We start from the raw sequence: 27188 nt of genomic DNA, 5'->3' as shown, positions 1-27188 counted from the left end.
TTTTCTTCGAAATTTTAATGTATCTTTACACTCAGTAAAACTTCATGGTTTAAAATACCTGCCCTTACACAGAAGTACAACTTGCCTCCCTTATTGTGCCACGACAGCTTTTTCATACACTTCAAATTTGTACTGGATCCCATTCTCTTCTTGGATATCAGCAGGAACACCTGGGTACCTAGGGAGAGAGGAGAAGAAAAATCAAAAGCCAGCAAGCAGGTAAGAATATCATTATGATTCACCTGTAATTTATCCAATCAAGTAGAAAAGCAAGCTGTTCGGAGAAAAAAAAAAAGAAAACACTTTTAGAATAGGTACACTGTTTTTAGGAATCATATTAACTACTATCCATGATTTGTATGCACGTATTTTAGATTAAGAAAGCATACTCTGGCACAAAACAACACCCCTATTTTTGTCTTAAAGAAACACCCAATATTTTTATTAAATCCTCCAATATGTTATTCAAAATGTCAGCCAAGAAAGAAGAGATTATGGAACACTTTGGGTTTTTTCCCTCGCCTTGCTTTCCCTAAGTTGGTTTAGAGGAAATGCTAAGGACAAGGCTTTTTACAAGTCTGCAAGATATTACTAAAGCAGGTGACTGCTACCACAGAAAGAGTTCTTCTATATTCCAGGTTTCCTAAACCACTTCTTATTAATAGACACTTTCAAAAATCTTTTCATCTCCTCACAAAAGAACAAGGATTTTGTATGAGTAATACTGACTTTGAGGGAGAGATACATTTTAAATTTATTTGGTAAAGTTTGCCATCGTCAGGTTTTCACTTCAGTGAGGAAATTACCTGTTATTTTACAAAATCATGTTCCAACCCCAATGTTCATCTCAGTACATTGGCCAAAAACAATGTATAGCTAGGAGCAGCCGAGAGGGAGCTTTGGGTCAGATCTCAGGACACTCAAATGAGCACAGAGTAGTTCACAATAGATTGGAGTTGGAGAAGGTGACTCATCCTCCCCACCCACCTTGTCTGTCCTGCATCCTTCTTCCCTGCCCCTGCCTATCCTCCCCCAGAGCAGTGCTAATCCATTCCTGTGCCCCCTGAGGAGAGTTTCACTCCTCATACTTTCTACTTCTCCCACTGCTGGTCTGTAACCAGTTGAGAGCCAAAACAGGAGCAGCCGGAGGAGAACAGGTCTGGTCCTCCCTGGTTCTTGAGGCAGGTGTCTGAATTTTTGCTGCTCCTCAGTGCCTGTTGGATATAATCTTGTTGGAGAGTACACAAAAGCACAACTGGAATATGACAAGGATAATAACCACAGTGAATGGCAGAAACTGTAAGTTTTTGTACACATTTCCCTACTACGTTTTTTAGGAAAAAGTAATTTTCTCAGGAGGGAAGGAATAACCTTATAAATCTATAAAGCTCAAGCCTCTCCAGTCAAGTCCATTTAATTTGTCTTTGGCAATTTATCAAAGACATTCAGAGGCCAAATACTATTTGCTAACAACATACTGAGAGTTACAAGGCTTAGTAAATATTTGAATAATTCTAAACCAGGAAACAGTTGGAAAGAGCTACTTTTGCAGCACACTGACATAGACAATTCTTTACTGTGAAGATCATAAGAAAGTTGAAGAACACAGCAAGCTCAAAAAAAATCTGTGCAGAGTGTGGTGCCATTCCAGGTTGCAAGTGAAGTATGATTCTGGGAAAAAATTCACCTCAAACTCAAACCAACACGGCCTTAATATAACCCTTAAAACATTACAATTAGATTATTCTGAAAACAAGCCTGATACGCATTTTGGTACTTACTCTTTTAGAAGCTTGTAGTCTTTATGGTCAATTTCTGGAAAAAATGTGTCACTTTCAAATTCTTTCAGGATTCTTGTCACAAACAATCGATGATGAACTGGCTTCTCCATTGCTGCCTTTAGAAACAACACAAACTCAGTCACAATTTTATGTATCACAGGCTTTTAGCAAAGCCATGAAAATTACACTCTGAATCTCCTCTTTTAGACTCTGCTGAAGAGCACTTTCTAAAGGGATAATTTCACCCTGTGTCAGTTCCACCTGGTAAGTGGCAGCAATACCTATTCTCAGAGCCTGGGGTATCTGCCAGAAGTTAAGAACAAAATTTGAATAGCCCTGTGAGAAGAAAGGAACAGTAGTCCTAGTAGCAATAAGCAATTTCTGAATCACCCCTCTTTGGGAGACAGGAAGGTTTAAGTGGTGAGAGATGCCCACACCTCAAGGTAATTTGTTCTGATGCTTAATATCACTGCTAGGGATCTGTGCTGTATTTTTTGGAATTCCAGACATCGATCCACCCCTTAGTTTAACTTCAAAGGTGGATCTCTGGATTGTGGTAAAATGGTAACACGTGCTGAAAGCCTTTACATTTCCAAGCTCCTTGGGTGAAAATATTCTAAGATAATGTTTGTTAAGTGAGCTTTTCACTAACAAATTCAGGGGTTAGGAATATGCATTTGAGATCGAAAAATGGCAACTCTTCCAGACCTTGTGGGCATTAAAATAACCCATGAAAAGCTACACTAGGGCTGGTTACAATACATTTTTGAAAAGATTGTAGCTGTTCCTCCCTTTCGCTTAAACTGGCAACGAGCAATGCTTTTTGTGGAAGGTGACTCACCATGCAGCAGGCTATTAGGTACTACTTCAACAAGCACAGGAACCAAGTAATAACAAATGGAATCCAATAAAATTAATTAACCACTGCTGAGAGGCTAATTTGTAGAAAAGCTGCTCTACTAGAGAACAGTTAGAAAGGAAAGAGCTAACTCACAGCACACAAGCATCAAACAGCGCTGAAATGGTGTCCATCCAGTTTGTACACAAATACTACATTTTTCTTTGTTTAGGGACAGAGAGGTAAGAAGAGTCACACTTGCAAAATGACAGAATAATTATCTGCTTCACAAATAATAACGTGTGTTGCGTAAACAGAGACACTTTTGCTTTGTAGTAGAAGAACAAATCAACTTCCTATCCAACCCTGTGGGCATTCAGCTTTATCAAGAACTCTCTAGCACCACAACAGGCCAGGGAGGAGCACATGGAGGCACTGACCACAGGTGGTGCAAAGAAAGTTAAATTTAATCCCAGGGAGACCAGATGGTGACCTCTGTTCTAGGGAAATGGTTTCATTAGCTGAATGAACCAACCAGCTGTGTCACTGCCCCACATTCACAGAAGGAGTGCAAATGCTTCCTCAGTTGCCAGACCAGCTCTGGGGGCCTGTGTGTGTAGGTGGCCCATGACCAGTAAACAGCAAACAGAGTTTGGGGAAGAGCAACAGGCTCAGGCTGGTTTCAGGCCACATATTGCTCCTCAGCAGCTGGGAGTGCCCAGTGCCTGGCAGTGAGCATGCAAGGGGCAAGGACAGACGTGCTTCTCCGCTTGCTCTGCTCTGTTCTGGGCAACTTTCCCCTGCTTTGGGATTCCAGCACAGAGTTAAATCAGCCACTGGCTGCCATCCCGACCCGGCCCCAGCCTGTGCCCACAGCCCTGCCTGTTCACCCCCAGGCTATGCCTGACCTGGTTATGGTCATGGGGCCAGACCCTGCCCCATGGACCTGTCCCACCACCCCGAGCCCTGCCACTCCAGCTACTGCCCATGGGGACAGCTCCTGTTCCCTTGGGAACACCTGGTCCTCCCTGCTCTCCAGAGGCAACTTCAGAAAACTTCAGAGAAGCAAATTTTCTATCAAACACAAAAACTTCCACAGGTGGAGCCTCCAAAGGAGTCTGTTCAGGGAGGCCTGGACTCTGACACTGCCTCAGTGAAATACTGCTGAGGATGTGGCAGGGTGGCAAAGGAGTTCTGTCATAATGCTGTCCTTTCCACAAGGAATAAAGTAGGTCCTCACTGATATTCAATTCAGTCTTGTCCTGTCCAGGCCACTCCACTGGTTTCACCAATTTTTGGGGACTGAAGAGAAATTAGAGGAGGCACAGAGCTGAGCTGGTGGAATGCTGACATACTCACTGCACACATCATAAAACCATACCATACACATAAGGAAGTTGACACCTGGGTCTGTTGGTTTTTGTGGAATTGTATGTGTGTGCTTTTGCTGTTGTTGGTTTTGTTTGTGTTTTTTTAAACACCCTATTTAATATTTAAGGATGTGATGGACTTACAGGTCCTATTCCTAGTAAAACCTCAATGTTGTTTTTGACCCGTCTAAACCACACAGTTTAAATGTAATTAAAAGAGACTGATATAATTAATACTGAGTGGACTCAGAGTAGCCTGGTCTAGTGGAAGGTGTCCCAGTCCACGACAAGAGGTTTGGAATGACATGAGCCTTTAAGCCCTTTCCAGCCTAAACCCTTCTGTGGGCTTCTGACCCCCCCAGGATGTCCAGAGAACACTGTTTTTCAGAGTCGAGGCCAAGACCTGAACTTCTCAAGAGACAATACCTCCACACAGGTGCAGCAGTGTCTTAACTCAGAACAGAAACCTGGTTTTGAAATCACAGAATTGCAGAATTGCTGAGGTGGGGAAAGACTTCCAAGATCATTAAGTCGAACTGTTAATGAATCTTCTAGCTGTCCCCACTCACCATGCTTGAGTTGTACATGGGAGCAGGTTTGATATGCATTAATGAAATTTCTTGGGGATGAAACAGAGCCAGAAGCTGTGCTCCAGTACATCTGATGAGCTCTAACAGCTGTGAGGGACTCCAGGGCCAGCACCAAAGAGCGAGCCAGCACCACAAACCCCCAGCACACAAGAAGCATTCACAAGCCAGCAGACAGCCCTCCAAACATGCAGTGCTCACACAAAATCACAGCGCGCCTGCCATGATGTGTAACAGCTTTGTAACTGCTGTAACCCACTGCTGGGCTCCTCCTTCCTCATCCACACAAACAACAGCAACCCCAGCTCCTCCTGGAACTCTGGAGATCCAGAACAGTGCACAGGGGATCCAGACTGCATTGCACTAAGACCCAAGCAAATTAACCCGGTAAGCCGGTGCTGTCAGAAGCCCAAAAGCTTCCCTGGGGGCATTGCTACTGCCCTGTGGCTACATTAGGAGATAATAAACCCGATGAGGGATCAGTGTCCAGTGAAATTCAAGAAGATGACACCAACATGAGTTTTTCTGAACCCTCGCTGAACTGATGGAGCTGTTTTCAACTTTTCCTGCTCTCACTTGCCAATACTAACACTCCACCCAGCTACTCCCTGTCCCCACTGCTCCTTCCTTCCTTGTTGCAGAGGTCAGGTCAGTTTCCTAGAGTGTGTGAACACAGCATCAGCGTGACCTACAGGAGGACTTGAATGGCCACCGCAACTCACAGAGGGCCTGAGGCAGCTGATGCCAATCCTCCCACCTCCTGGAGAGAAGTGTGTCCTTAAGAACCAAGGGGCAGCGGGAGAGATAGCCAGAACCAACAAAGGGATGCTCTGTGTCCTTATAAATGTTCACAGATTTGGCCCTCCCTCTTCTGCAGTCTGAGGAGGAAAAGGATGTGAACAGCAGCAAACCCCTGCCTCCATCCCACTCCTGGCAGGCAGCATCCTGTCCCTGCTCCCATCCTGGAGCACATGCTGTAGTACCTTGGCTTGCCTCAGTTCCTAAATGCTGGACAAGGCACCTCAGCCACCTGTACCTGAGACTGACTGGACACCCGTGTCCCAAACGTGCACTCAGAAAGCTGGGCAGCTGCTGCACCTTGGCCCAGCTCCCTGCATGAGGGCAGGTCTGGCTGGTGCTGCAGCATGGCATCCGGGCCAAGCAGAAGGCACAGCAGGGCAGGTGCCCAGACATCCTGAATAGCCCAGGGCACCCACCAGAGGTGTGGGAAACAAAAACCAGCAATGGCCTGGAGGGTGATGGCACACTCCCTGCTCACACCATCTACAGAAACATGGCTAGCAGGACTGTTCCCAGAGCTTGGTGACACCAGCCCTGATCACGGTGGGCCTCCCCAAGGCAAATTGATTAACTGATGTACAGTGTTTAAAGGCTCCACAGGACAATAGCCACTGTCTGAAATAACGATGTGGGCCCTGGAGGTGTTGTCTGGCAATGGCAAAGCCGTTGCTGCAGCTTCTGACAGACACCCTCAGCTGTGCACCCTCGCATCCTGTACATCCTGGAGTGAATCCCACTCCAATGGAAGGTCACCAGACTGAGCTCACTGTGCCGAGGACCAGGGACCAACCTGGGCAGAGCAGCTGCAGTGCTGTCCCAAGGATCCCCACATCTTCCTACTCCTCCTCCAACACCCACAGCAGCCGCTGACAGGCTGTCAGAGCACACGGCTGCCTGTGGTTCCACCTTGTAGTGATCCCGATGGAAAACCACTGTGCTTCAAGGAGTTAGCAACCCACAGAACAATTACCCTGCACAGACCATGCTCCTTGCACACAGCATGACAGGGTCAGACAGAAAACCACAACAGAGAACCTGGAGGCACATCCCACTGGGAACGTGCAAATCTGCCACCTGCAAGTGCTTCCCTTGGTCTAAAAGGGCAGCAAGAAACCCTCATGTGAACATTCTTTCTGTTTGACAGCAGGAAGTATACACAGACTTGGTTTTCTGTAAGAGAGTCCTGTAGCAGCCTGAATAATCAAAATGGGGTAGGCCTTTCTATAGACAAGCACAGACCCGTATTAATGAACAAAATCAGATCTCAACCTTTGAGCCACACAAACCAGTGAAATCAAAATAATGCTTTAAAACCAAATACTTACAACTACTGAAAAAAATTATTCACTTCAACTACCAATTGCTATTTGATTTCCCACACATTTCTACATGGTATAATGGAAATATTCCTGTAAAATCCTTTGTGCATCTTTAATACAGGCACTAAAAATGTTACTTGTAGTTTTGGCAGATGTGTATGGTCCCCATAAAACCTTTTCAGTTAACATCACAAAGGTAGTTTGAGTGCAGGAATCTGTACAAAACTGTCAGATTTCTTCCTAATGTAACTAAGCTTTCCTTTGAAATGTCTTGAGTAGACAACTGAAAGGGAGGAAACAGCTGAAATTTTAGAACCACAAAAGGGTTTGGGTTGGACAGAGCCTTAAAGCTCATCTTGTTCCATGGCAGGGACACCTCCCACTGTGCCAGGCTGCTCCCAGCCCCAGCGTCCAGCCTGGCCTCAGGCACTGCCAGGGATCCAGGGGCAGCCCCAGCTGCTCTGGGCACCCTGTGCCAGGGCCTGCCCACCCTGCCAGGGAACAATTCCTGATTGCCAATCCAGCCCTGCCCTGTGGCACTGGGAGCCATTCCCTCTGTCCTGTCTCTCCATCCCTTGTCCCCAGTCCTTCTCCAGCTCTCCTGGAGCCCCTTTAGGCAGCAGAAAGGGCTCTGAGCTCTCCCTGGACCCTTCTCTTCTCCACACTGGACATTCCCATCTCCCTCAATGCTTTTCCATGTCCAGGGTAACCAGGTCTCCTATTACTTTACACATTCCCTTCTACTGATTAGTACAAATAGTACATTCCAATTTACTCCTGATCAAAACTGCCAATTTATATTGTGAGTACTGGTGAGTAATGGTCTAAAAAAAGGCATTATTTTTTTCCAGGTATCAGAAGCCTCCAAGACAGATGCTCTTGGAAGAAGCAGCAGAAGCAATAACTCCTTACAGCTGAGCCTGTGGCAGGGCAGGGGCAAATGCTGCTGCTCACAGCTGGCTCTGGCTCCTGCTGGGCAGCTCTGCCCTCTGTGAGGAGAAGCCCCCTCCAGAAACCCTCTGCGTGGCACAGGCACTGTCATGGCTGAGAGCCAAGGATGTTTCTTCTGTAGGATAACATCTGATTATACAGGCTGAATGCACTTGCACATTGAACATATGGTGGACTTCATCACGAGGAACAACGGCGTTATCTCATGTGCACCTCATCTTCTTACAATCTTAGCAATCTCTAACTACTTTTCACTGTTTTTCACTGTGAAAGATGCGCTTCCTCAGACACAGAGGAGAGATTCATGAAAAGCACAAAGTGTGAAGGCAAGAAGTACCAGAAAAATGCATTTTCCTACCCTGTACACAGGACACAGTATCAGCCCTGATTTCCCACCAGGTGCTTTATGGCACTGTCATCACACATCTCATGTTTGAGTGCCCAACAACAACTGCAGTGTATCTCCCAGCATGCCTGTAATGACTAAAGGACAGCAGCAATGTTCCTTTTACTGTTAAATAGAATTTGCTTTACAATTCTTGACCCAGGGAGTGGGAGCAGTAGGAACACTGCTGGATGGGAAAGCAGAGTGAATGCGACCTTTTGTTGTATGGTTATCTCCTGTTATTGCTGACACCATGACCTGACAGCTCTCTCTAAATCCTATTTTCTTCCCCATTTACATGTACAAAGTGTCATACCCTGGCTAAAAATGCTGGAGCACTTTTCCTCTTTTTTTCTTTTCACATCCTTTGCAGGGTCAGTCAGCAATCTCAGTAAAATAAACATAACAATACAGGCTTTTTCTGAAGAATATGGCAATTTAGGTATTTATGAAAAGCTCTCAAAAGCACAACAACAGTGTGACACTGGCCCACTGGCAAGGGCAATGTTCAGTTTCTGGATGGGTATTCTGAACTTGAGAGTTGAGATCCTGCTCTCTGAGACCTGTTCTGTTGAAATTACTGCAGTTTGCTGGCAATGTGAAGGGAAGCACCTCCTAAAGCAGCAGTAATAGGAACTTCATCCTCATCCCATCACAGAAAATGAGTAATTTAGGAGGAGGCTAAATGTACCTTGTACACTGAAGTGCCTCCCACAATCCAAACCATGTCTACTTTACTTTTTAACTCTGGCGAATCCAAAAGAGCTAGAGCATCATCCAGACTTTTGGAAAGATAATGTGCTCCTTTCGGGGTTTCCCTAGAAAAAGTAAAGTTCTATTACTAAATAAATAAAGGACAATAAAAAGTAAAGTTCTATTACTAAATAAATAAAGGACAATTCATCATGATCATCAACACAGTCTAGATACAAAATGTGCTTTGCTGAATTAACACACAACTACATGCTGCATGTTAGTTAATTATTTTGAAGTGCCTGTTATTGCCAAATTATGTTAGAAGTCTCATCTGACTGTAGGATCGTTTAACAAATCACAGCTTAACTGTAATTTGGGAGGCATTATAAATTAAGAATCTGGAATTTCACAGGTTTCTGAAAAAGTTTAACTGAGAAATTTACATATCTAAAAGATAAAGATACAATCTATAAATTAAACATAGATCATTAAATACAGATAATCACCAAATGAAATGTAGATTTTGACTTGAATTTCAGAAAGTTAATATTCCATTCAACAAAACCAGTTGAAAAGCCAATATTCTCACATAATCACCTGCAAATCCACCAACATCCTCCAAAGCATTAAAGCACTACAAGTGGACATTTGTATTTAAAAATATTTGCGTGACTGTGGGTGATGATTTCAAGAAGTGAGTTCTGAAAAAGGATAGTTCATCCACAAATCCTAATAAAAATGAACTTCAAAAAATGGACTTAGGGCCACCAGTGTAGGCAGGAACTAGAGAAAGACAGTTAAATACATGAGTCAGAAACACTACTGAAAATTGTCAAATGGTTTGGGAGTAGAGCTAAAAGTAGTACTCATGATGCAAAGTAATGACAATTACCTTGTGAGTGAATTTTTAAAAATTAAAAATTAAGAGTAAAGTAGTCATAACACTCAGAACCAACAGCAAAAATGCTTTCTAAACAGGTATCAAAAATGCTACATTTGGAACTACTGTATGTTGTAACACTACAGACATTTTTTGGTGCAGATTTTTATTTGTTTTACAGGGTCCTTATTTATCATACTTACTTGAGCTCCCTGCTGAGCACAATATTAATTCTGTCTTTTAAAGGACGGTTCTTCTCAGGAATGGAGAACCACGTTTTTTTACCCATTATCACTGCATTCTGTTTACCTGAGCAGGAGAGAATTGATTTGACTTGTTTAGAGACAATGATGGACTTCCCCTGCCTTTCCAAGCCCCTCTCCAACAGTTAGCAAAAGCACAAGCTCAGGCCCCAGTTCTCAAATGAGAACTGATTTATAAACCCACAACAGCTTCTAGGAGAAGAACCAGTCGAGTTAAATCTAAAGCCAAAGTGCTACAGGTGGTCAAACACACTCTAACGCACACGTAATTTCTGATCAAACCCAAGCATTCATAACCTGATTACCTCTCATATGTAAATCTGCTAAGGAAAGGAATGTTTCTTTTTACGAGGAAAGGGAGTTATCAGAGAAAAAAACACAATGAGAACATGGTCACTCTTGCCATGTTGTTTCCAGGCTCAGACACAACAGAGGCAACAAAGGTGACATCCCTGGTGTGAAGATTTATGGCAGCATAATCCATTAGGAAGTCTGGTTATGAAGCACTTTACCTGCCTAGCATCCGAGATCTCAGCTTATCAAAAGATCTGCAGGCAGGACAGAGCAAAATGTTTCTTTGTAATTATATTTCAAACATCTTTTTTCTTGATCACGGGTTATTTCTGCCAGGTAAGATGCAGCATCTAAAAAGACAACTGTCAATTGTGCTCTGTCCTTTTCTTAGTACATACAGGGTTGCAAAGGGTTGAATCAGGTCTTCAAAACATATCTGAAGTCTTTCACTCACAACTGTTTCAAAATGAGATTAGACATTCCTTGTGGATTATGGAACAGACATTCAAATCAGAAAATTGGATAAGACACCTAATCAAAACAGAGCTTCAAGGCAGAAAATGGGGTATAGTACCTAATCAAAACAAGGGAATACATGAAGCCGAAGTGAGTTTTTACCAAACAAGTGAATTTTAAGAGCATAAAAAAAATCCCTGAACAAACCATGGAAAGATGACCGTGTTGACAAACAACTGCAGTATTTCTGCTGTATGGTTTAGATTTTCTGGTGTGTGGATTTGGCTCAGCACTCAGAAAACTCGGCAAAATTACTGTCACAAGGGTCAGAGGGGTGGATCCAATGGCCAAGGCTGAGCAAACAAGTTAGATAAGCTAATGCAGACTGCAAAAAACAAACCACCTCTGCTAATTAAGCAGCTTGGGAAAACCTTCCCATTTTAACTTGGAGTTTCGTGTAAAGAAGCTTTGTTAGGTAAACTTTAGATGAAGTTTTCTATTCTTCTGATGAAAGAAGAACTTGAATGGAGAACCTAAGAGATCACCTGCATCTCCTCTGAAATATCTGATTTGTCTTCTTCCCTCATCTAACCCGAGCAACTGCAAAGGGCTGAAGTACTGGTGACACTTGTGAGTGAGACAGAGTGAAAATTTAACAGGGTAGAAATCCATTTAGATTTAAGTGAAATGTGCCACTTTGAGCTTGCTAGCATAAGTGAAATGTGCTGTGTAGTCTGGCAACTGCAGCACTAACAAAACTGCCCCAGCTAAGGAGAAAGAATGCAAATTTCCAAGCTAAAGAAATAAGAGATGAGAAAAACTCCTCAGACCTTGAAACAGACAGCGCAGAGTGACCCAGGAGTTCTTTCTATACTTTCTAACAAAAACTGAGTACAAGTGTAACTAGCTGTAAGTGTAATGCAAAATCAGCAGAATGAATATGCATGAACCTATTGTAAAATTATATGCATATGTAAATTAGAGTAATAAAAAAGGATCAGGAGTCCTCAGGGGCACGCAAGAACTTAAAAAAAAAAAAAAAAATCCCTCACATGCGTCCAGCGCTGTAATAAACATATAATCCCTACAAATCTTTATAGGAATTGTAGGTTTTGATTTTTTTATCCGCGTTTGATGAGGGCAGGCAGGGGCGAGGGCCCAGGCAGGGACCCGAGCCGTGGGCGGCCCACACGTTACCTTCCACGCGGGACGTGCTCGTCATTCTCTGGAAGTACTTGTACTCGTTCCTGCCGGGGAAGCACGAACTGCGTTACAACGTGTCTTAGGAATAAGTGCTCTAATTTATATATATATATATATTTTTTTTTTTTTTTCCCCGCAAGTTCTCCAATTTCAACGAAAAATCCCCACTCGTGGTGGGCGTGTTGCCGGAGGCCGGGGAGAGGCGGTTGGACAGAGCTGAGCCGGTGCCTGGCCGAGGCGGCACCTTTGTCCCCCAGCCGTGCTTGCACGAGCGACAACCTGCGCCCACGGCAAAAAAAACCACCCGAGAGCCCACGCAAAAAACAACCCCACAGCCGCGCTCCCGCCACGCCACCGCCTTCCCGCCTCACAGAGCATCCCCTCAACAACTACAGCTCCCGGCGCGCCCCGCGCGGCCCCGCCGCGGCCGCCTGCTGCCGCGCGGCGCGGGGCACGCTGGGGGCTGTAGTGCGGGCGGGGCGGCGCAGCGGCGCCGGGCCGCGGTACCTCAGCGGCGGCCAGGGCAGCCGCCCGTCCTTGCCGATGCCCATGTTCTGGCTGACGGCCACGATGGAGTTGAGCGAGCGCGCCATAGCCGCGCCGTGCCGTGCCGCGCCGTGCCGCGCCGCGCCGCGCCGCGCCGGGGCGGGTCGGGGCGGGCCGAGCGGGCGCATCCGGCGGGAGGCGGTGCCGCGGCGCGGGGCCCGGCCATGCCGCGCGGCCGGCGGGGCGGCGGGGCCGCGGGGCAGCCGGTGCTCAGCAGGTTCTTCGGGGCGGCGGCGAGCGGCGGCGAGCGCGGGCCACCCTACACGGTGCGCGGGGTGGGGCGGGGCGGGCACGGCCCGCTATCCCGGTGTCCATCCCGGTGTCCATCCCGGTGTCCATCCCGGTGTCCCTGTCCGGGGCACGGACGCTGCGGGACGGGCACTGGTACCCCGGTACTCGGGGAGCAGCCTGGCAGGAAGGACAGGGAGCTGCTGGAGGGCTCCGGGGCAGGCACAGAGAGGGTTTGGGCTCTGCAGCATCTCTGTGCTGGGCTGAGCCTGCGGGAGCTGGGCCTGGGCAGGCTGCAGAGGGGAACGCTGACAGGGGATCCCATCCATCCATCCATCCATCCAACATCTCCCAGGGCTGCCCGAGGATGGGCCGGGCTCTGCTGGGTGCTGCCAGCGGCAGCAGGAGCAGCAGTGCCCCTAAAAGAAAGGGCAGCGAGGTGCAGGGCAGCAGGAGGAAGAACTTGTGTGCGTGGAGGGGCAGAGCCTGGAGCAGCTGCCCAGGGAGGGCCTGGAGTGTCCCTGTCTGGAGCCACGCCAGCCCCAGCTGGACACGCTCCTGTGCCACTGCCCAGGGCTGGGCTGGGGCAGCTCCAGAGGAACCTTCCAGCCCCAAACACCCTGGGATCCTGTGACACAGGGTGTGCCTGTTTCAGAGGAGCTGGAGCTTGGCACAGGTTTGGTGTGCTGAGCAAGGCCAGTGTGTTGGTCCATGCCACTGGAGGTTCATTCCGGTGTTGAACCCCTGTGCCTTCCAGTTTTGCAAAATGTGGAATACGTTAAGGTTCTCATAAGTCAGGATGTTCTCTGAGGGTTGATCTTTGTGTCTTTGACACCTGATCAGCCAGAAGTGAGACCTGATCAGTGGGACAGGCAGCAACTGCATCCCTCAATCAAGGGCGTCCTGCAGTTAGCAAGTTGAAGGCATGTAAATCAGGATGGCCTTGCAGACTTGTGTAAGTGCTCAGGGCCCACATGTGCTGCAGCTGAGCCCAGCCCGTGGCAGCGCCAAGCTCAGCCCTGCAGGTGGGACAGAGCCCAGGCACTGTCCCTGAGCAGGTGCAGAGCCCAGCTGGGGCCACCCAGCCTGCGTGGCAACTGGGTCACTCGTGGCACAGGGGCAGTGCTGGGGGAGCTGCCAGCCCTGCCTTTCTGTAAGGAGTGTGAATAATGGCAGGGAGAGGGCAGGGGGTGAGCTGGAGCAGCCCGGGCAGCCAGGCCTGCTTGCACTGATGGAGCACCCAGGGTCTGTCTGCCAGCACTGATGGAGCACCCAGTGCCTGTCTGCCCAGCACTGACAGAGCACCCAGTGTCTGTCTGCCCAGCACTGACGGAGCACCCAGGGTCTGTCTGCCCAGCACTGACGGAGCACCCAGGGTCTGTCTGCCCAGCACTGATGGAGCACCCAGTGCCTGTCTGCCCAGCACTGATGGAGCACCCAGGGTCTGTCTGCCCAGCACTGACGGAGCACCCAGGGTCTGTCTGCCCAGCACTGATGGAGCACCCAGTGCCTGTCTGCCAGCACTGACAGAGCACCCAGTGTCTGTCTGCCAGCACTGACAGAGCACCCAGTGTCTGTCTGCCAGCACTGATGGAGCACCCAGGGTCTGTCTGCCCAGCACTGACGGAGCACCCAGGGTCTGTCTGCCAGCACTGTTGGAGCACCCAGGGTCTGTCTGCCCAGCACTGACGGAGCACCCAGTGCCTGTCTGCCCAGCACTGACAGAGCACCCAGTGTCTGTCTGCCAGCACTGATGGAGCACCCAGTGTCTGTCTGCCAGCACTGATGGAGCACCCAGTGCCTGTCTGCCCAGCACTGACGGAGCACCCAGGGTCTGTCTGCCCAGCACTGACCGAGCACCCAGGGTCTGTCTGCCCAGCACTGATGGAGCACCCAGTGCCTGTCTGCCCAGCACTGACAGAGCACCCAGTGTCTGTCTGCCAGCACTGATGGAGCACCCAGGGTCTGTCTGCCCAGCACTGACGGAGCACCCAGGGTCTGTCTGCCCAGCACTGACGGAGCACCCAGGGTCTGTCTGCCCAGCACTGATGGAGCACCCAGGGTCTGTCTGCCAGCACTGATGGAGCACCCAGTGCCTGTCTGCCCAGCACTGATGGAGCACCCAGTGTCTGTCTCCAGGGTCTGCCCAGCACTGCTGGCTTGTGGCACACAGGAATGAATCCCATTTTTGGGCAGCTCTGGCATGCAGTGAGCTGTGCTCCTGTCCCAGGTGCTGGAGCTCAGGTGACTCGGAGTCTGAGTGCTGGTAGGTGCAAGGCCAAAAGAGCCTGCAATGATGCAGATCCTCCCTGTGTCACCCCTGGGGAAAAGTGGCTGTGTCTCTGCAATTGGATTTCATTCTGAGTTTGTATTTTCCACTCTCCCTGTAGTTACTATCTCCAGCCTCTTCTGGCCCTGGAAGGGTGTTTGCTTTTTTTGCCTGTGACTCAAGTCAGCTATTTTGGTTGCCTTTGGTCCAAATATATTTTGAAAGCTGTGATTGCATCTTGTAGAATAAACTTCCTAATTAGTGTTAATTTGGTGGTATTTAACAGTGGACTTGAAAACTGCTACACTGCGTTTATGTGGAGGTTTTGGGTTTAGTTGGTGAGGCTGGAGTTCCTGCTTAGTTCTAAGGAAATTGAAATTCCACGGTTAAACCATCTGAGGTCACGATATGAGATGTGGATGCAAGCTGCTGAAAGCACCTGTTGTGTGCTTCTGTGCAAAGTGTTTATGTTTTCCTGGACATAGAAGTTAGTTCTTCATATTTAGTCACGCTTCCAGCAAAACATCAATGATGAAACAGCAAAATTGATGAATTTTCTGTTTACGTAGTGTTCTAACTGCATGTTTCAAAAGACATCTAAGGAGCAGGATGCTGCAAGCTCCTCCATCCTGGCCTTGAACAATACCAGGGATGGGAGGTTGGACTATTTTGCATTAATTTATTGTGAAGTTGCTTTGTTCTCTTTCAGAGGACAGCAAACAGAAAAGGTAACTGAACTTATTCGTTTAATTTACGTTTCAGGCTTCTAAGTGTGGCACAAAAAGGAGCACATCTACTGAAAGCAATGAACCCTGTGAAAAGAAGACCAAGGCAAGGCAAATTACTCTGGAAGAGATGTGTAACCCACTGAAGACTCAGGATAAAAGTGAGTTCACTGTTAGCAAACCTTCAAGCACTGGCAGCCAGTAAAAAAGTTTTTCACTGTCAGCTGCTCTGTTGCCTCAGAAATGCCTGAGTTCCATCTGGCTTTGAGCAGAGAATTTAATAAGTTAATGCTGGTGTGAAAACCAGTGAATGTAAAGTTCATTACATTTCAATAGAAGGAATTAGCCTCTTGAGTTTCAAAGAGGGAATGGTGTTAAATTCGTTGTGTGATGCTCTGAAGTATCACTAGTACAGCCTCAAGAGGCAATACTGTCTGCTTAAAGAAATGTATTGAAAAAAATCTGCTTGATTCCCAGTATTCTTAGCTAACTTTATGGCTGTGCAGTTGTCAGTCCAAAAAATAGTGATGCATCTCTTCCCGCATGGAAAGAAGCACACAGATGAGGAATATTGGTTTTCCAGGGAAGTTAACCAAGCTGTTTAAGTGCACAATTCTGTCAGGCTGGCAGAAATACTGCAGTGGGAGAGGGGAGGGAACACAGGGAAGAGAGACATGGAGCAAAACGGTTGTGTTCTGTGCTTACTGATGTTCTTCTAATAGATGTCCTCTTTTAGAAAATAAGTTGCTAATGTGTTTTTGTTGTGAATTTTCACCAAAGAAGAATCTCAGAAGTGTGAGAAGTCCCGTATCAGTTTGGAAACTCTGGGCAGGCTGAGAGAGTTCTGCAGTGACTCAAACCAGCAGTGTACCAGCCTCCGGGAGGATGACTTTCAGGAGAAAGAAAAATGTCCCAGTATTACTGGGAGGAGCTCAGAACTGAAAAATCCTCTTCCGTCTTGGGACAGCAGCCCAAAGGCTGCGCAGAAGGTACGCAGAGCTTTGGCCCTGTGGGGTGTGTGGATTGCTTGTTATGAGTTAAACCAGCAAGCTTTAAACCAGAGCACAAGCTTCCCTTTGTGCTCTGATGTGGAATGGTGCAACAGAACCCCACGGACCTGGGTTTGTGTGCAGATGTTTTCAACACCCTAATAACACCTGTTCAGAGTGGCACTTTGCTCAGCTTGCTTTCAGTTCCACCAGTTTTGATGTGGGCTCTCAAACTTCCAACAGGCTTTCTTTGCAAAAATGTTGTGTAGGGTTGTCACTGAGATGTGGCTTCATCTAGTTGCTGGTAAGTCTAGCTAGTAAAGGTGTCACTGCTTTTTTCATCTGCAGAAGGTAGGGGTAGCTCACACAAAAAATTGTCACGATGGTATGTGTGGTGCAAGTCAAGAGACTTGAATGGAGTAATAGTATTTTGCTTCCCCTTTACTTATGGGGGTAGTTAACATTAGTTAACTGGGGGGTTTGGGGGCCAGCTGCTCAGGTCCTAGAATGCATCTCATGGCTTGCTGTGGTGGCTGCTCTTTAGTGGAGTTCTACATCTGGCTTTTTGAGGGAAGGAGCTTTTATGAAAACCTGATTTTAACCTTCCCTCTCTGAAGGCTGTGGCCTTTAACTGGGGGGGTCTGCTTTTTGTGGATGTGGGGTCCAAATGCTGAAGTGAGAAGCTTGTGGCAAGATAATTCTGTTGCGGCAAGGAGTTGAGGTTGTGAGGATGTGGTCAGTTGGAGAACCCAGAAAACTTACCTGCCTTCCTTGGAAGGGGTCTTCTTAGCTGTTTGTGTCTTGCTTTTTACTTAGCAACCTTCCTCCAGCTGGTAACTTAGACCATCTCAACAGGTCAGCTTTTGTGCTTGTTTTTACTAATTTTGCCTGGTTTCATGTCCTTATTTCGCATGCTTTGTCATGACAGTTTCCTGTAAAACGAGACAAGGTCACCCTGTTTGGCTGGCACAGACCTTGGATTGAAGAGTGCTGAGTCCGTGAGCTGAGGATTTTGCAGCAGAGACACCTGAGCTCCTGAGGCCACCCAAGTTCTGGGTGCAGGGCAGCTGTATTTGAGCTGGGCTGGATTCTCTTGCTTAGTGGTGTGCAGTTGTGGGGATTTTGCAGTTACAGCTAAGTGCTGTTACTCCCCAGTTGTTCTCTGACTGCACACTTCATGTAATTCCCATGACCCAAAGTATATTATTTAAGCTATCTCTGTTGTTTTGTTTTTTTTTTTTCCTGAATTACCATTGCTGCTAAACAGTCTGTTCACTTCGTTTCTTGTAATCCGAACGGGTCCCTTGGTAGAAATGGAAGTTTACTGGATTTGTTTGCAGATGCAGAGTTTATAGCACAACCTGATTAATTGTGTTTTGAATAGTCACACGCTTTAAGAAACTCTGGAGGGTGTTGTCTTTGTATTTTGTTTAACCAATATTATCTGTACTTGATCTTGTGATATAAGTGAGGAGGAATTTTGCTGTAAGTGAAGCACTTTTCCAGCGTTTTTCTCTGCACTTCTGAACCCGTCACTCTGCTGACAGTACAGAACAGCACAGCGTGGTAGAGGTGAAGCTGCTTGGCAAGAACAGGCTACACAATGTCATTGCAAATTATGAACTGCAGACAGAGTGAGCTCAAAGCAATTCACAATTAAGGTTTTAGAAACTGTCAGTTGTAGATTTTCTGTGTTCTGAGAGGTTTGCTGAACTTATGGAGGAAGTGCAGACTGGAGAAGGAGTACAGGTTTGGTGTCTGAGACAGGGAACTGAGGCTCAAATTGGTTTGTTTCTCGATTTACTGTGGATTTTTGGAACATCATTAATCTCTTTGTGCTGGAGTTTCTCACCTGTAAACTGGAGCAGTAAGTCCTCCTTTTTTCAATGTATGGCCTGTTTAGACTGCCCAGTCTTTGCAGCCTGCATTGTCTTGGTCTGTGCTTTGAGAGCTTATGGTACAGTAGGGTTCTGATTTCCCCACAGGTGTCTTGAGGACTAACTAGTTTTGTCCTTCATGACTTTTTAACTCCTTTTCATTCCAAATACACTGTGTTCTGAATATCCTGCTGCAATAGTTGTGCTGCAGCTTGGGGGCTCTTCAAGGCAAGAGCAATCTTCAGCTGTGTGGTGAGTGCAAACCAAGGAGGGGGCGATTTGATTTGTTTGATGATTCCTAATTTCTACTTCTCCATCTTTTATTTACAGGAGGAGTTGCAATGTAATCTTAGTCAGTTTTCTGCATCTCTTAAGTACTTTGAAAATTCTCAAAATTCATCAGAGGCAAATCTTAATAAAAGAACCAAAAGCATTTACACTCCACTAGAACTCCAGTTCATAGAAATGAAGAAAAAGTATAAAGACGCTGTTTTGTGTGTGGAATGTGGATACAAATACCGGTTCTTTGGACAAGATGCAGAGGTATTTTTTTTCCAAGATTATGGGAAGATACTTGGATTATGCTGGTGTCATCCTAGGTCTGTGGCCAGTTCTGGAAGGGAGACATCTTTGGGGGCATAAGTTTTAAGGGGTATTTTGGTTTTTTTTTTTTGTTACTTGAAATCAGGATGAAAAATCTCTGTGCTGAAATTCAAGACTTTCCATTATGCACTTTTTTTTTTTTTGGCCAAAATGGCATTTATTATTTTGTAATCACATGGTACTGCTTGCTGTCTTGTATATCGAGAATTTAAGGTGAGTTCCTAGAATAAATTTTTGTGGGGATTAAAGTTGAAAAACTTTGTGAGGTGAATTGCATATCATAGCTCAGAACTCTACTATAATATATATCTAACTGTAATGTGTGGCATTAGGAATCTTTCAGATTGAAAGGCAGTGGAGCAAGTGGTGTTAGAAAAGATGAATATAGCAGGTGTAGCATGGGTGCAGAGAGCATCCTGAATGCATGCCTGGATGTGGCACCTACACATGGCAGATCTGTAGGAAAGGACTGTATAACAAACATAATGTTAAAGTAATGGTTCGTAAATGTTTCATAATGCTTCTCCTTATGATCTGCCCCAAAGTTGTTGCTACCAACCTTTGTTTGGTGCTATTTTCACATTTGAGACCAGTGAGAAATGTTGCTTGGTTACTGGGAATTCATTTTCCCATCATATTTGTGCTGTGTAATTTGTCAGCTCATTTGCTGGTGTACTTGCAGCCCAGAAATAGAAATATGCTGTTCAGATGGATGGGTCAGTGTTTGCCTGCAGGTCATCCCTAACACCCCATTGTCTGTTCAGTGAACACCTGCCTTTTTGCTAAGGGGCAGAAAGACCATAGAAATCACACATGATAATGTCACATTTTACTAAGTGTTGTTACTCTTTTTTATTAAGTGTTTGGTTTCCACTGCTGTTCAATATTGATTTTTCAGTATTTTAGTTGATTGGCCAGGTTAATCCCATCTTTATGACCACAAACTAAATACTTCCATTCCTGCTGGGTTTGCAGTGGTGTGAAAATCGTTTGACCTTTTGCTGAGCTGTGTTTCAGACCCTGTGTGTGCAGTGTGGGTGGTTTACCTCACAGTGGTAAAGATCAAGGTGCAACCTTAAAACCTGACACCTGCAGCCTGTGATAGTGAATCCCCTGTTTATGGCAATGCTGGGACAGGGAGGTGGAGGGGCCCCTCCAGGCTTTCTCCTGGAATGTTTTCCCTTTGTCACCGAGCTTTTAATTGTAGTTGTGCATCACTGTTGTCATAGAGATAAGCTCCTTACCTTCTTAAATTACTTCGTGACCTGTGTGCTGACTCTTGTTGCAGATTGCAGCTAAGGAGCTGAACATTTTCTGTCACCTGGATCACAACTTCATGACTGCCAGCATCCCCAGCCACCGGCTCTTCGTCCACGTGCGCCGCCTCGTAGCCAAGGGACACAAGGTTGCCCCTGACTCCTGCTAATTGAGTACAGACCAGCCCTGAGAGAACTTGCACAGCTTGTACCAGCACCTAGTTTCAGCTGAAAAGTGGGCAGCTCCTTATCCCTGGTTCCTGCAGTGGAAATGGCCACCTTCCCTTTGTTTCAATTTCTTTGTGCTGGGGGTGTCATGAGCCATTAGCAGATTCAGAGAAGTATCTTCATTTTTTCAGGAACAGTTCCAGAACAATTATTTTTCTCAGTGTTTCAGTATCAAGTTTTTGCATTTAATAAGGAAAAATGTACATGTCCTCTCTCTGTTTTATTATTCCTCACATCCTTGTTTTTCTTATCCCAGCCCATTGTTTTTTCCTCTGTTCCTTCCTGTTCTGGATCCCTGTAATTCTGTGGCTTTCTGGTGATAACCTCTTTTTCTGCTTCCATTTCTAAGAAAAGGACTTGTTGATTCTAAATTGGATGCAAGCAGCCATTCTCTAATAAGCAGTGAGGTCCGGCTAAATTGTTTCAAAATAGGACGAGAAGCACAGGTACAGAAGTTGAGAGAGCAATCAGGAGTAGGAAAAGGGTCAGGAAAAGCACTGCCTTATAATCTTATTAGTAGGACTGATGTGAGAGCCCTTTCTGTTGAGGATGTGTTCCAGCTTGAATTATGCATTTGTTGTTTGCACATCTTAAAAGATTACCAGATATTTAGAATAATAAAAGTAATCATTTATTACCAGAGATCTGACTTTGTTTCTTGTTTGTCTGCCTGTAGGTTGGAGTAATAAAACAAATGGAGACTGCAGCACTGAAAGCTGCTGGAGAAAATAAAAGCTCTCTCTTCAGCCGTAAGCTGACGGCCCTCTACACTAAGTCTACACTTATTGGAGAAGATATCCTTTTCAAATAAACTTGGTTTCAGACTAACCTTTGGGAGGCCTTGATTCCAGTGTTATCACCAGGGTGGAACATGAGCAGCTAGTGGCTGACATAAGAGTGGCAGCAGGAAATAAAGTTCCTTTAATTTTATGTTGTGGTAAAGCACCTTGCTGTCTTTACAAACGATTTAGTCTGCTCAGGGCTGTAGATTTGGTGTGTTTACTGTAGTTGCTTTCTGAAGTCATGGAGTGGACTTACCAAATCTGCAGTGTCCTGCAGGTCTTGTCTAGAAAGTGCTAAAATGAGAGAGAAACAGCTTTTAACCAGTTAATTTAATTTCTTCCATTTTTTGTTTTGCTCTGTCCTGTCTTATCTACCTCATGTTTTAAATTTAATTTCTCAGACAAACTTAATAGATACCAGGAGCCAAAAAAAAAGGCTAGATTAATGTCTGAGAGTAGAAGACTTAGATCTGGAAGGGCCTGTGAGCAGTCCACCCAAATCTGTGTAGTATTTTTTTTAACATGTGTTACATGTGAACCCTTTGTTGAAGCTGGACGATGCTGTCGATGTTGAAGAGGTAACAGCAGATGTCCCTGATAACTACCTCCTCTGCATCTGTGAAAATGGAGACAACCTGAAGGACAGGAAGAAAGGTGACATTGTTACAGGCATTGTGGTAAGTTAGTTTCTCAGGAGTCAGTTTTTTAGGGTCTGTGTGGGGTTATTTTGTTATTTTTCTGGGGAGGTGGGTGGCTACCTTGTTAAATTCATGACTGTTCTCTCTTTCAGATTTTATTTTGTGGGGGACTAGGAGTTGATTTTTTTTTTTTTTTGACAAAAAGAGGCACTTTAGGTAAGATGTCTATGTGTGAACTGTGATGGCTTTATATTTGAAAACTTCAGAAAAGGTTTGGAGTGGATAGCTGAACATTTATCAAACTGGTTTTACTCCTGTTTCACTTGAAAATATACCAGTGTTTTAACCAAACACACTAGGGAAATCATTAGTTCAGATGCTTTACAAATTTCAATGTTTAAACATTTTTAGGGTCAATATTTTAAAGCTTGTGAGCACTTTTTTCCTATACAAAAGACGTTCTTTAGAGGATTTTTTACCACTTACACTTCAGATTTGAATTGGTGAAGATTAAACCCAGTCCTGATTAACCAGCAAAACACAGTGATAACTGAAGCCCAGTCAGCTGGTAATGAATTAATGAAAAAGCATCTTGATTGTGTCTCTGTTTGAATGTCATACTGCTGCTGGGAGAGAACAACAGAAGCAAATTCCAGTTCAAATTACATGTGTATTTCATAGACTTCAGTTAATAGATTTGTCTAGAATTAAAAATTGAACAGTGACGGACTGGTAGGAACAAAAGCACATTTACATTTGTAAGGTATTGTTGCCGCTTACCAAGACAAAGTTGTGTTAGTGTTTTGAAGTTATTTTTGTATCATGGGTTTGAGAAAAACAAAAACCACTTTCAGGTTTTTTGATCTGCTGCTTTCACTGTGTGTAGGGGTGTGGTATAATTTTACACTGTAGATTTTCTCTCTGGTTAACAGTTTGAGCCACTGAAGCAGTCCCTGAAAATGTGAATATTCACTGGATGCATGTGTGTATATTTCTGCTTGGCAGGCGATCCAGCCAACTACAGGAGAAGTAATTTTTGACAGTTTTCGGGACTGTGCTTCCCGCTCGGAGCTGGAGAGTCGGGTTCTGCGCCTGCAGCCAGTTGAAATAATTCTTCCATCTAGGCTGTCAGAGCAAACTGAAAAGCTCATCCACAGTATAACCTCCATGAGGTGAGTTCTGTGGGAGGTTTGTTGTTTGGGGTTCTCTTTCCCAGAGCCACCGGTGGAGCTGAGATCCAGGAGCAGGTATGGATGTGTAGCTCTGTCATGGCCCTTTCCAGAGTGGCTGCAGTTTCCTGCTGGGTTCACAACTTCCCAAATCCCTCAGAGTTCTGGGCACTTGCTCCTAAGTTGTGTTTAGAGTGAAGTTCATGGCTTCTGACTCTGGCCTCTGAAAGATTTGTGCACTGAAACATTGTCATTGTCATGGTCCTGCCACCACACTCCTGATCACAGGATCTGCTGGAATAATTTCCAGGCTCATGCACTTACCTTTCAGATCTAAAAGAGGTGTTATGTGGCTTTTTTCCCCCGTGTTTGTCATAGTTTTGAGGTCTCTTCCTTTTCTATTACTGTAGATGGGTGTAGAAAGCCTTTGCAGATGGTATTTGATCCTGTTTGTCCTATTACACCATCTAGGACTTGGGTACAGATCTGTAAGTATTGTGACTGATCATCTCTTTGCTTTGAGTTCTCTTGGCATGTTTCAAGAGGAAATTTGTTACCTGTTTTCTGTATATTTGTTACTTTTTCTGTGTAGTAAAGCCAGAGTAGGATGTAATTTTTAGGGTGATAGATGAAAGATGAAGCAGTCTTCCAAACAGAGGGGATGAAATCTTGCAGGTGCAGTTTTTTTGAGGAAATTTCAGGTTTTCGCTTTTTTGTTTTTAACCATCCAGTTTTGGGCTGTAGAGAGCTGGTTTGGAGCTTGACATTTGAGTTTTGAACGAAATAGTCATTCTGGTGTGAATTTGGGAGAGTGGTTGTGATTTTTTTTTTCCTTTTTCTTTGTGTTTTTTTTTTGGTTGTGGCACAGTTGAGAATGTTAATGAGTGACTTCTCGTTTTTATGAAGACAAAAAATGCCACCCATTAGCTGATTTTGTGGACAGGGATTAGTTTGTAGTTTTTTCACCTTTCTGGTAATTTACTGGGCAGCTTTCTAGCCCAAAGGCCCTTAATTACACGAGAGTGACAAAAATAGAACACATTATTGCCCTACACCTCAGTAGCCTTATTTTAAAAACAATTCTTTGTGGATTTTTTCTCGTACCAGGGATTAAACCACTAGAGGGCCCTGAAGTATTTCATAGTAATTTAAGTGATTTCAATATGCTGCTTTCCTGTGCTTTTAATTAGGTTTGTTTTTGCACAGTTTTTTGTACAGCAGTAATTTAATCTTAATGCATACTGAGATGTCTGTAGTATTCAGGTTTGGTTATTGGCCCAGTATCTGGTGATTTCATCTTTTTAAAGCTCTTTTCTAAAACCTGTGGTTGAGAATCTTCCCTGAGCTGTAAAAAAGTTAAATTTCCATAATTTTTTAAAGACCTTTCTAAATAAAAGAGCGGGAACAAGGTCCTGTGGTTCAAGAAGGGTCTTCATCTCTTTGTGTGTTAGGGATGCAGCAGAAAAACATTGGGATGATGAAAACAGGGTGGAGATTGGGAGAGAGAAGTAATCCCAAGAGACTAGAGCTTGGAGAGGTTGGGAGAAGAGGAGAGAAAAGAGAAGAGAAGGGAGGAGACAAGAGAAAGAGAAGGGAAGAAGAGGAAGGAAAGGGAAGACAAGGGAAAGAGGAAGAAAAGAGAAGAGAAGGGAAAGAGGAAGAAGGGAGAAGAGAATGGAAAGAGAAGAGAAAGAGAAGGGGAAGAGAAAGAGGAAGAAAATAGAAGAGGGGAGAAAGGGAAAGAGGAAGAGAAAAGAAGTCTTTTTACTCCTGCTGTGTAGTGTGAGAGTTGCAGCAGGGGTGATTTGGTGTTGAATGTTGTGTACTAGAGCTTGGCACTGAGTGAGCAAGGTGATGTGGCCAGCACTAAGACTGTGCTTAGGGTTACCAAAATAATGAAATAAAATGTTGAGCTAAGGTAAAGCGCTGCAGCTTTGTGAGAGAAGCCCTAAGTTAGTTAGGTGCCCCTTTACACTGCCAAGAGTAGAAAGTCTCTGTGCTTCCCTTCATTTTCTGTGAGTTGTTTTTTTTTTTTAATTCTTTACTATTCTAGAGTGGATTTAATGACTAGAAAATACTATTCTTGCACACTGAGCTGGGGGCCAGTGAAGAGCCTTCCCTCAACAAGCAAAGCTTGTATTAAAAGTAGGTTACAAAAAGTGGTTCAGGACAAACTGTTCTGGTGGGTACTGTGCTGTTCCCAAACTGTTAGTAACATCTGTTTGCAAGTGCTGACCCGCCTGGAACAAAATCTTGTCATGGTTTTAATTTCCTTCTTTCTAGAAAGCAAAGAAAAAATCTTGCCTTCAAGACTTTTATTTTTTTCCCAAGACCAGAGTGTTTTGTACTCCAAGTTCTTTCTGGTCAAGGGTCAGCACCCACCCTCCTTAACATGTTGGCTGCTTTAAAACCTGGCCTGTATTGATCTCCTGACATTGTCCTTGACGCTCCTTTGGGATATTTTTGCTCCTCTCATATTGCCCCTTCCTTGTTTCCCTGAAAAATTCAGTGCATCTTCAGAGTACTCCATTGTTCCTCTTTTTTCCATTTGCCCCTTTTTTTTTTTTTTTTTTTTGCAGTGTTTCATGCTGTGGCGTTCTTGGACACCCTGTGGAAGCACACTGATCACAAGTGACTTTAAACCCACAGCGTTCCACCCGCGTCTGTGCTGTTTGGTTTAGGCTGCAGGTAGTCTGCAGCTTGTTGCCTGTGATGACCCTAAGGTTCTGAATATGGGGTTCAGGTTTCTGCTCTCTCCTGGGTACTGCAGTAGTCTTTGGCTTGGAGTTGGTTCCCTGGAATTCCCTTCTCTCTCAGAAACCCATTGAGAGCTAAAGCTCATCCTCCCTCTCCAGGCATGATGGAATCCCTCAAGCAGGTGAACCTCCATCATTATGTTCAACACAAGCCTTTTTAATTTGTGTTTCAGGACCTCTGCAAAATAATTTCAATCTCTTTCTGCTAAGTGCAGTGCTAATAGCCCTCTGGTTTAGCAGTGGCCTCTGCTTTAAACGGTATTGGGTGAGGTCTCTGCAGGTTTGTTCCTCTCCAGTTTCTGTCATGGTCTCTTAGAGTGAGCTGTAGTGGATTTATTACATTTGGTCAATGGTGCTGTTCAGTGCTAATTGCTCTCGTGGACAGAGTTATGGATTTATGTCATCAGTCAAGTAGCAGCTCAGCTAGGATGAACTCTGACTTGTAACTACTGTGTACAAAATGCTTTTAATTTTGTGGTCTCTATATGTGACTGCTGGTTGCTCAGATCATTCATGTAGTTAATGTTGAGGATTTTTTTTTTTTTTTGTGAAGGGCATGTGCATTTATTTACGTAGCTCCTGAGGTTTGTAGGTGAGCAAGGACAGGAAGGGTTGTAGTAGCAAAAACAAGACCCCAGATAGTTACATTGAGAGTAAACAGCATTGCACATTAAGTGGTGGAACAGAGAGGAGTGTGTAAAGGGCTGGTGATCATAAAAAACAGTGGTTTCATAGCTTGTAATGTTCCCATGGATTTTTAAGTGAAAGGCAAGCTGTGACAACCATCTTGAGAATGTTCTGAGTCAATGGAAGCTGCAAGCAGTTAAATTTGCAGCAGGGAAGAAAAAGGCAACTGAAGTGCAAAACCAGCACGTGGGCTGTTTTCTGTAAATACAAACCCCAAATGCATCAGTGAACAGGTATTTACTGACCAAAGAGGTGTTTTGCCCTGCTGGGAGTCCAGCCCATGGTCTGTGCGGCCAGCTGCTTGAGGTGTCATGTCAGAGCTGTCTCCTTCTGAATGGACAAGGGAAAAAATTCCACCACAGCATTGTCACCTCATGCAGTGGCCTGGAAGAGTTGCTGGATGGTGTTTTTTGGCAGTTTTATCCAGTCTCAGTCAGGACATGCTGCTGTTCTCAGTAGTGGCATTCATTATCTTCTGTGGCATTGCAGGGGAGGGAAGTGTGGGGCTTACCTCTTGTTTGACAAATTGCTGAAGAGTGAAGTGTATTGATTTGCCACACCTGCCTGACTGCCCCCCACAGTTTGGGATGTCCTCTAGGTGGAATTACTGT

At 45.1% G+C, this 27188-nt stretch overlaps 2 protein-coding genes across 4 annotated transcripts in view; one reads left to right on the top strand and one right to left on the bottom strand.

Moving 5' to 3' along the window:
* DHFR (dihydrofolate reductase) lies at positions 1-12446 on the bottom strand. Of its 2 annotated transcripts, none has more exons than XM_068176659.1 (6): positions 12332-12446; positions 11819-11868; positions 9812-9917; positions 8724-8850; positions 1782-1897; positions 1-178 (listed from the first exon to the last, which is right to left on the bottom strand). In XM_068176659.1, the coding sequence occupies exons 1-6, from the start codon at positions 12415-12417 to the stop codon at positions 91-93; spliced, it is 573 nt and encodes a 190-aa protein (XP_068032760.1). In that variant the 5' UTR covers positions 12418-12446; the 3' UTR covers positions 1-90. The 2 variants fall into 2 exon arrangements, with proteins under 2 accessions (XP_068032760.1, XP_068032761.1); XM_068176660.1 differs by lacking the exon at positions 12332-12446 and adding an exon at positions 12153-12202.
* A 70-nt stretch (positions 12447-12516) lies between these two features.
* The window catches only part of MSH3 (mutS homolog 3), a 91870-nt gene continuing 77198 nt past the window's right edge, over positions 12517-27188 (top strand). The window contains exons 1-8 of one of the 2 annotated variants that reach the window (XM_068176658.1): positions 12517-12636; positions 15630-15753; positions 16376-16581; positions 18789-19001; positions 20350-20466; positions 21222-21341; positions 21861-22004; positions 22971-23137. In XM_068176658.1, the coding sequence (XP_068032759.1) occupies positions 12535-12636; positions 15630-15753; positions 16376-16581; positions 18789-19001; positions 20350-20466; positions 21222-21341; positions 21861-22004; positions 22971-23137 (1193 nt within the window). In that variant the 5' untranslated portion in view covers positions 12517-12534. Of the gene's footprint in view, positions 12637-15629; positions 15754-16372; positions 16582-18788; positions 19002-20349; positions 20467-21221; positions 21342-21860; positions 22005-22970; positions 23138-27188 lie in introns of both variants that reach the window. The other variant, XM_068176657.1, reaches the window with a different exon arrangement.

This window comes from Anomalospiza imberbis, chromosome Z, assembly GCF_031753505.1.
Source record: "Anomalospiza imberbis isolate Cuckoo-Finch-1a 21T00152 chromosome Z, ASM3175350v1, whole genome shotgun sequence".
In the NCBI taxonomy this organism is placed as follows: Eukaryota; Metazoa; Chordata; class Aves; order Passeriformes; family Viduidae; genus Anomalospiza; species Anomalospiza imberbis.
Note: the sequence above shows the minus strand (reverse complement) of the source record. Positions and strands in the feature narration are given on the sequence as shown.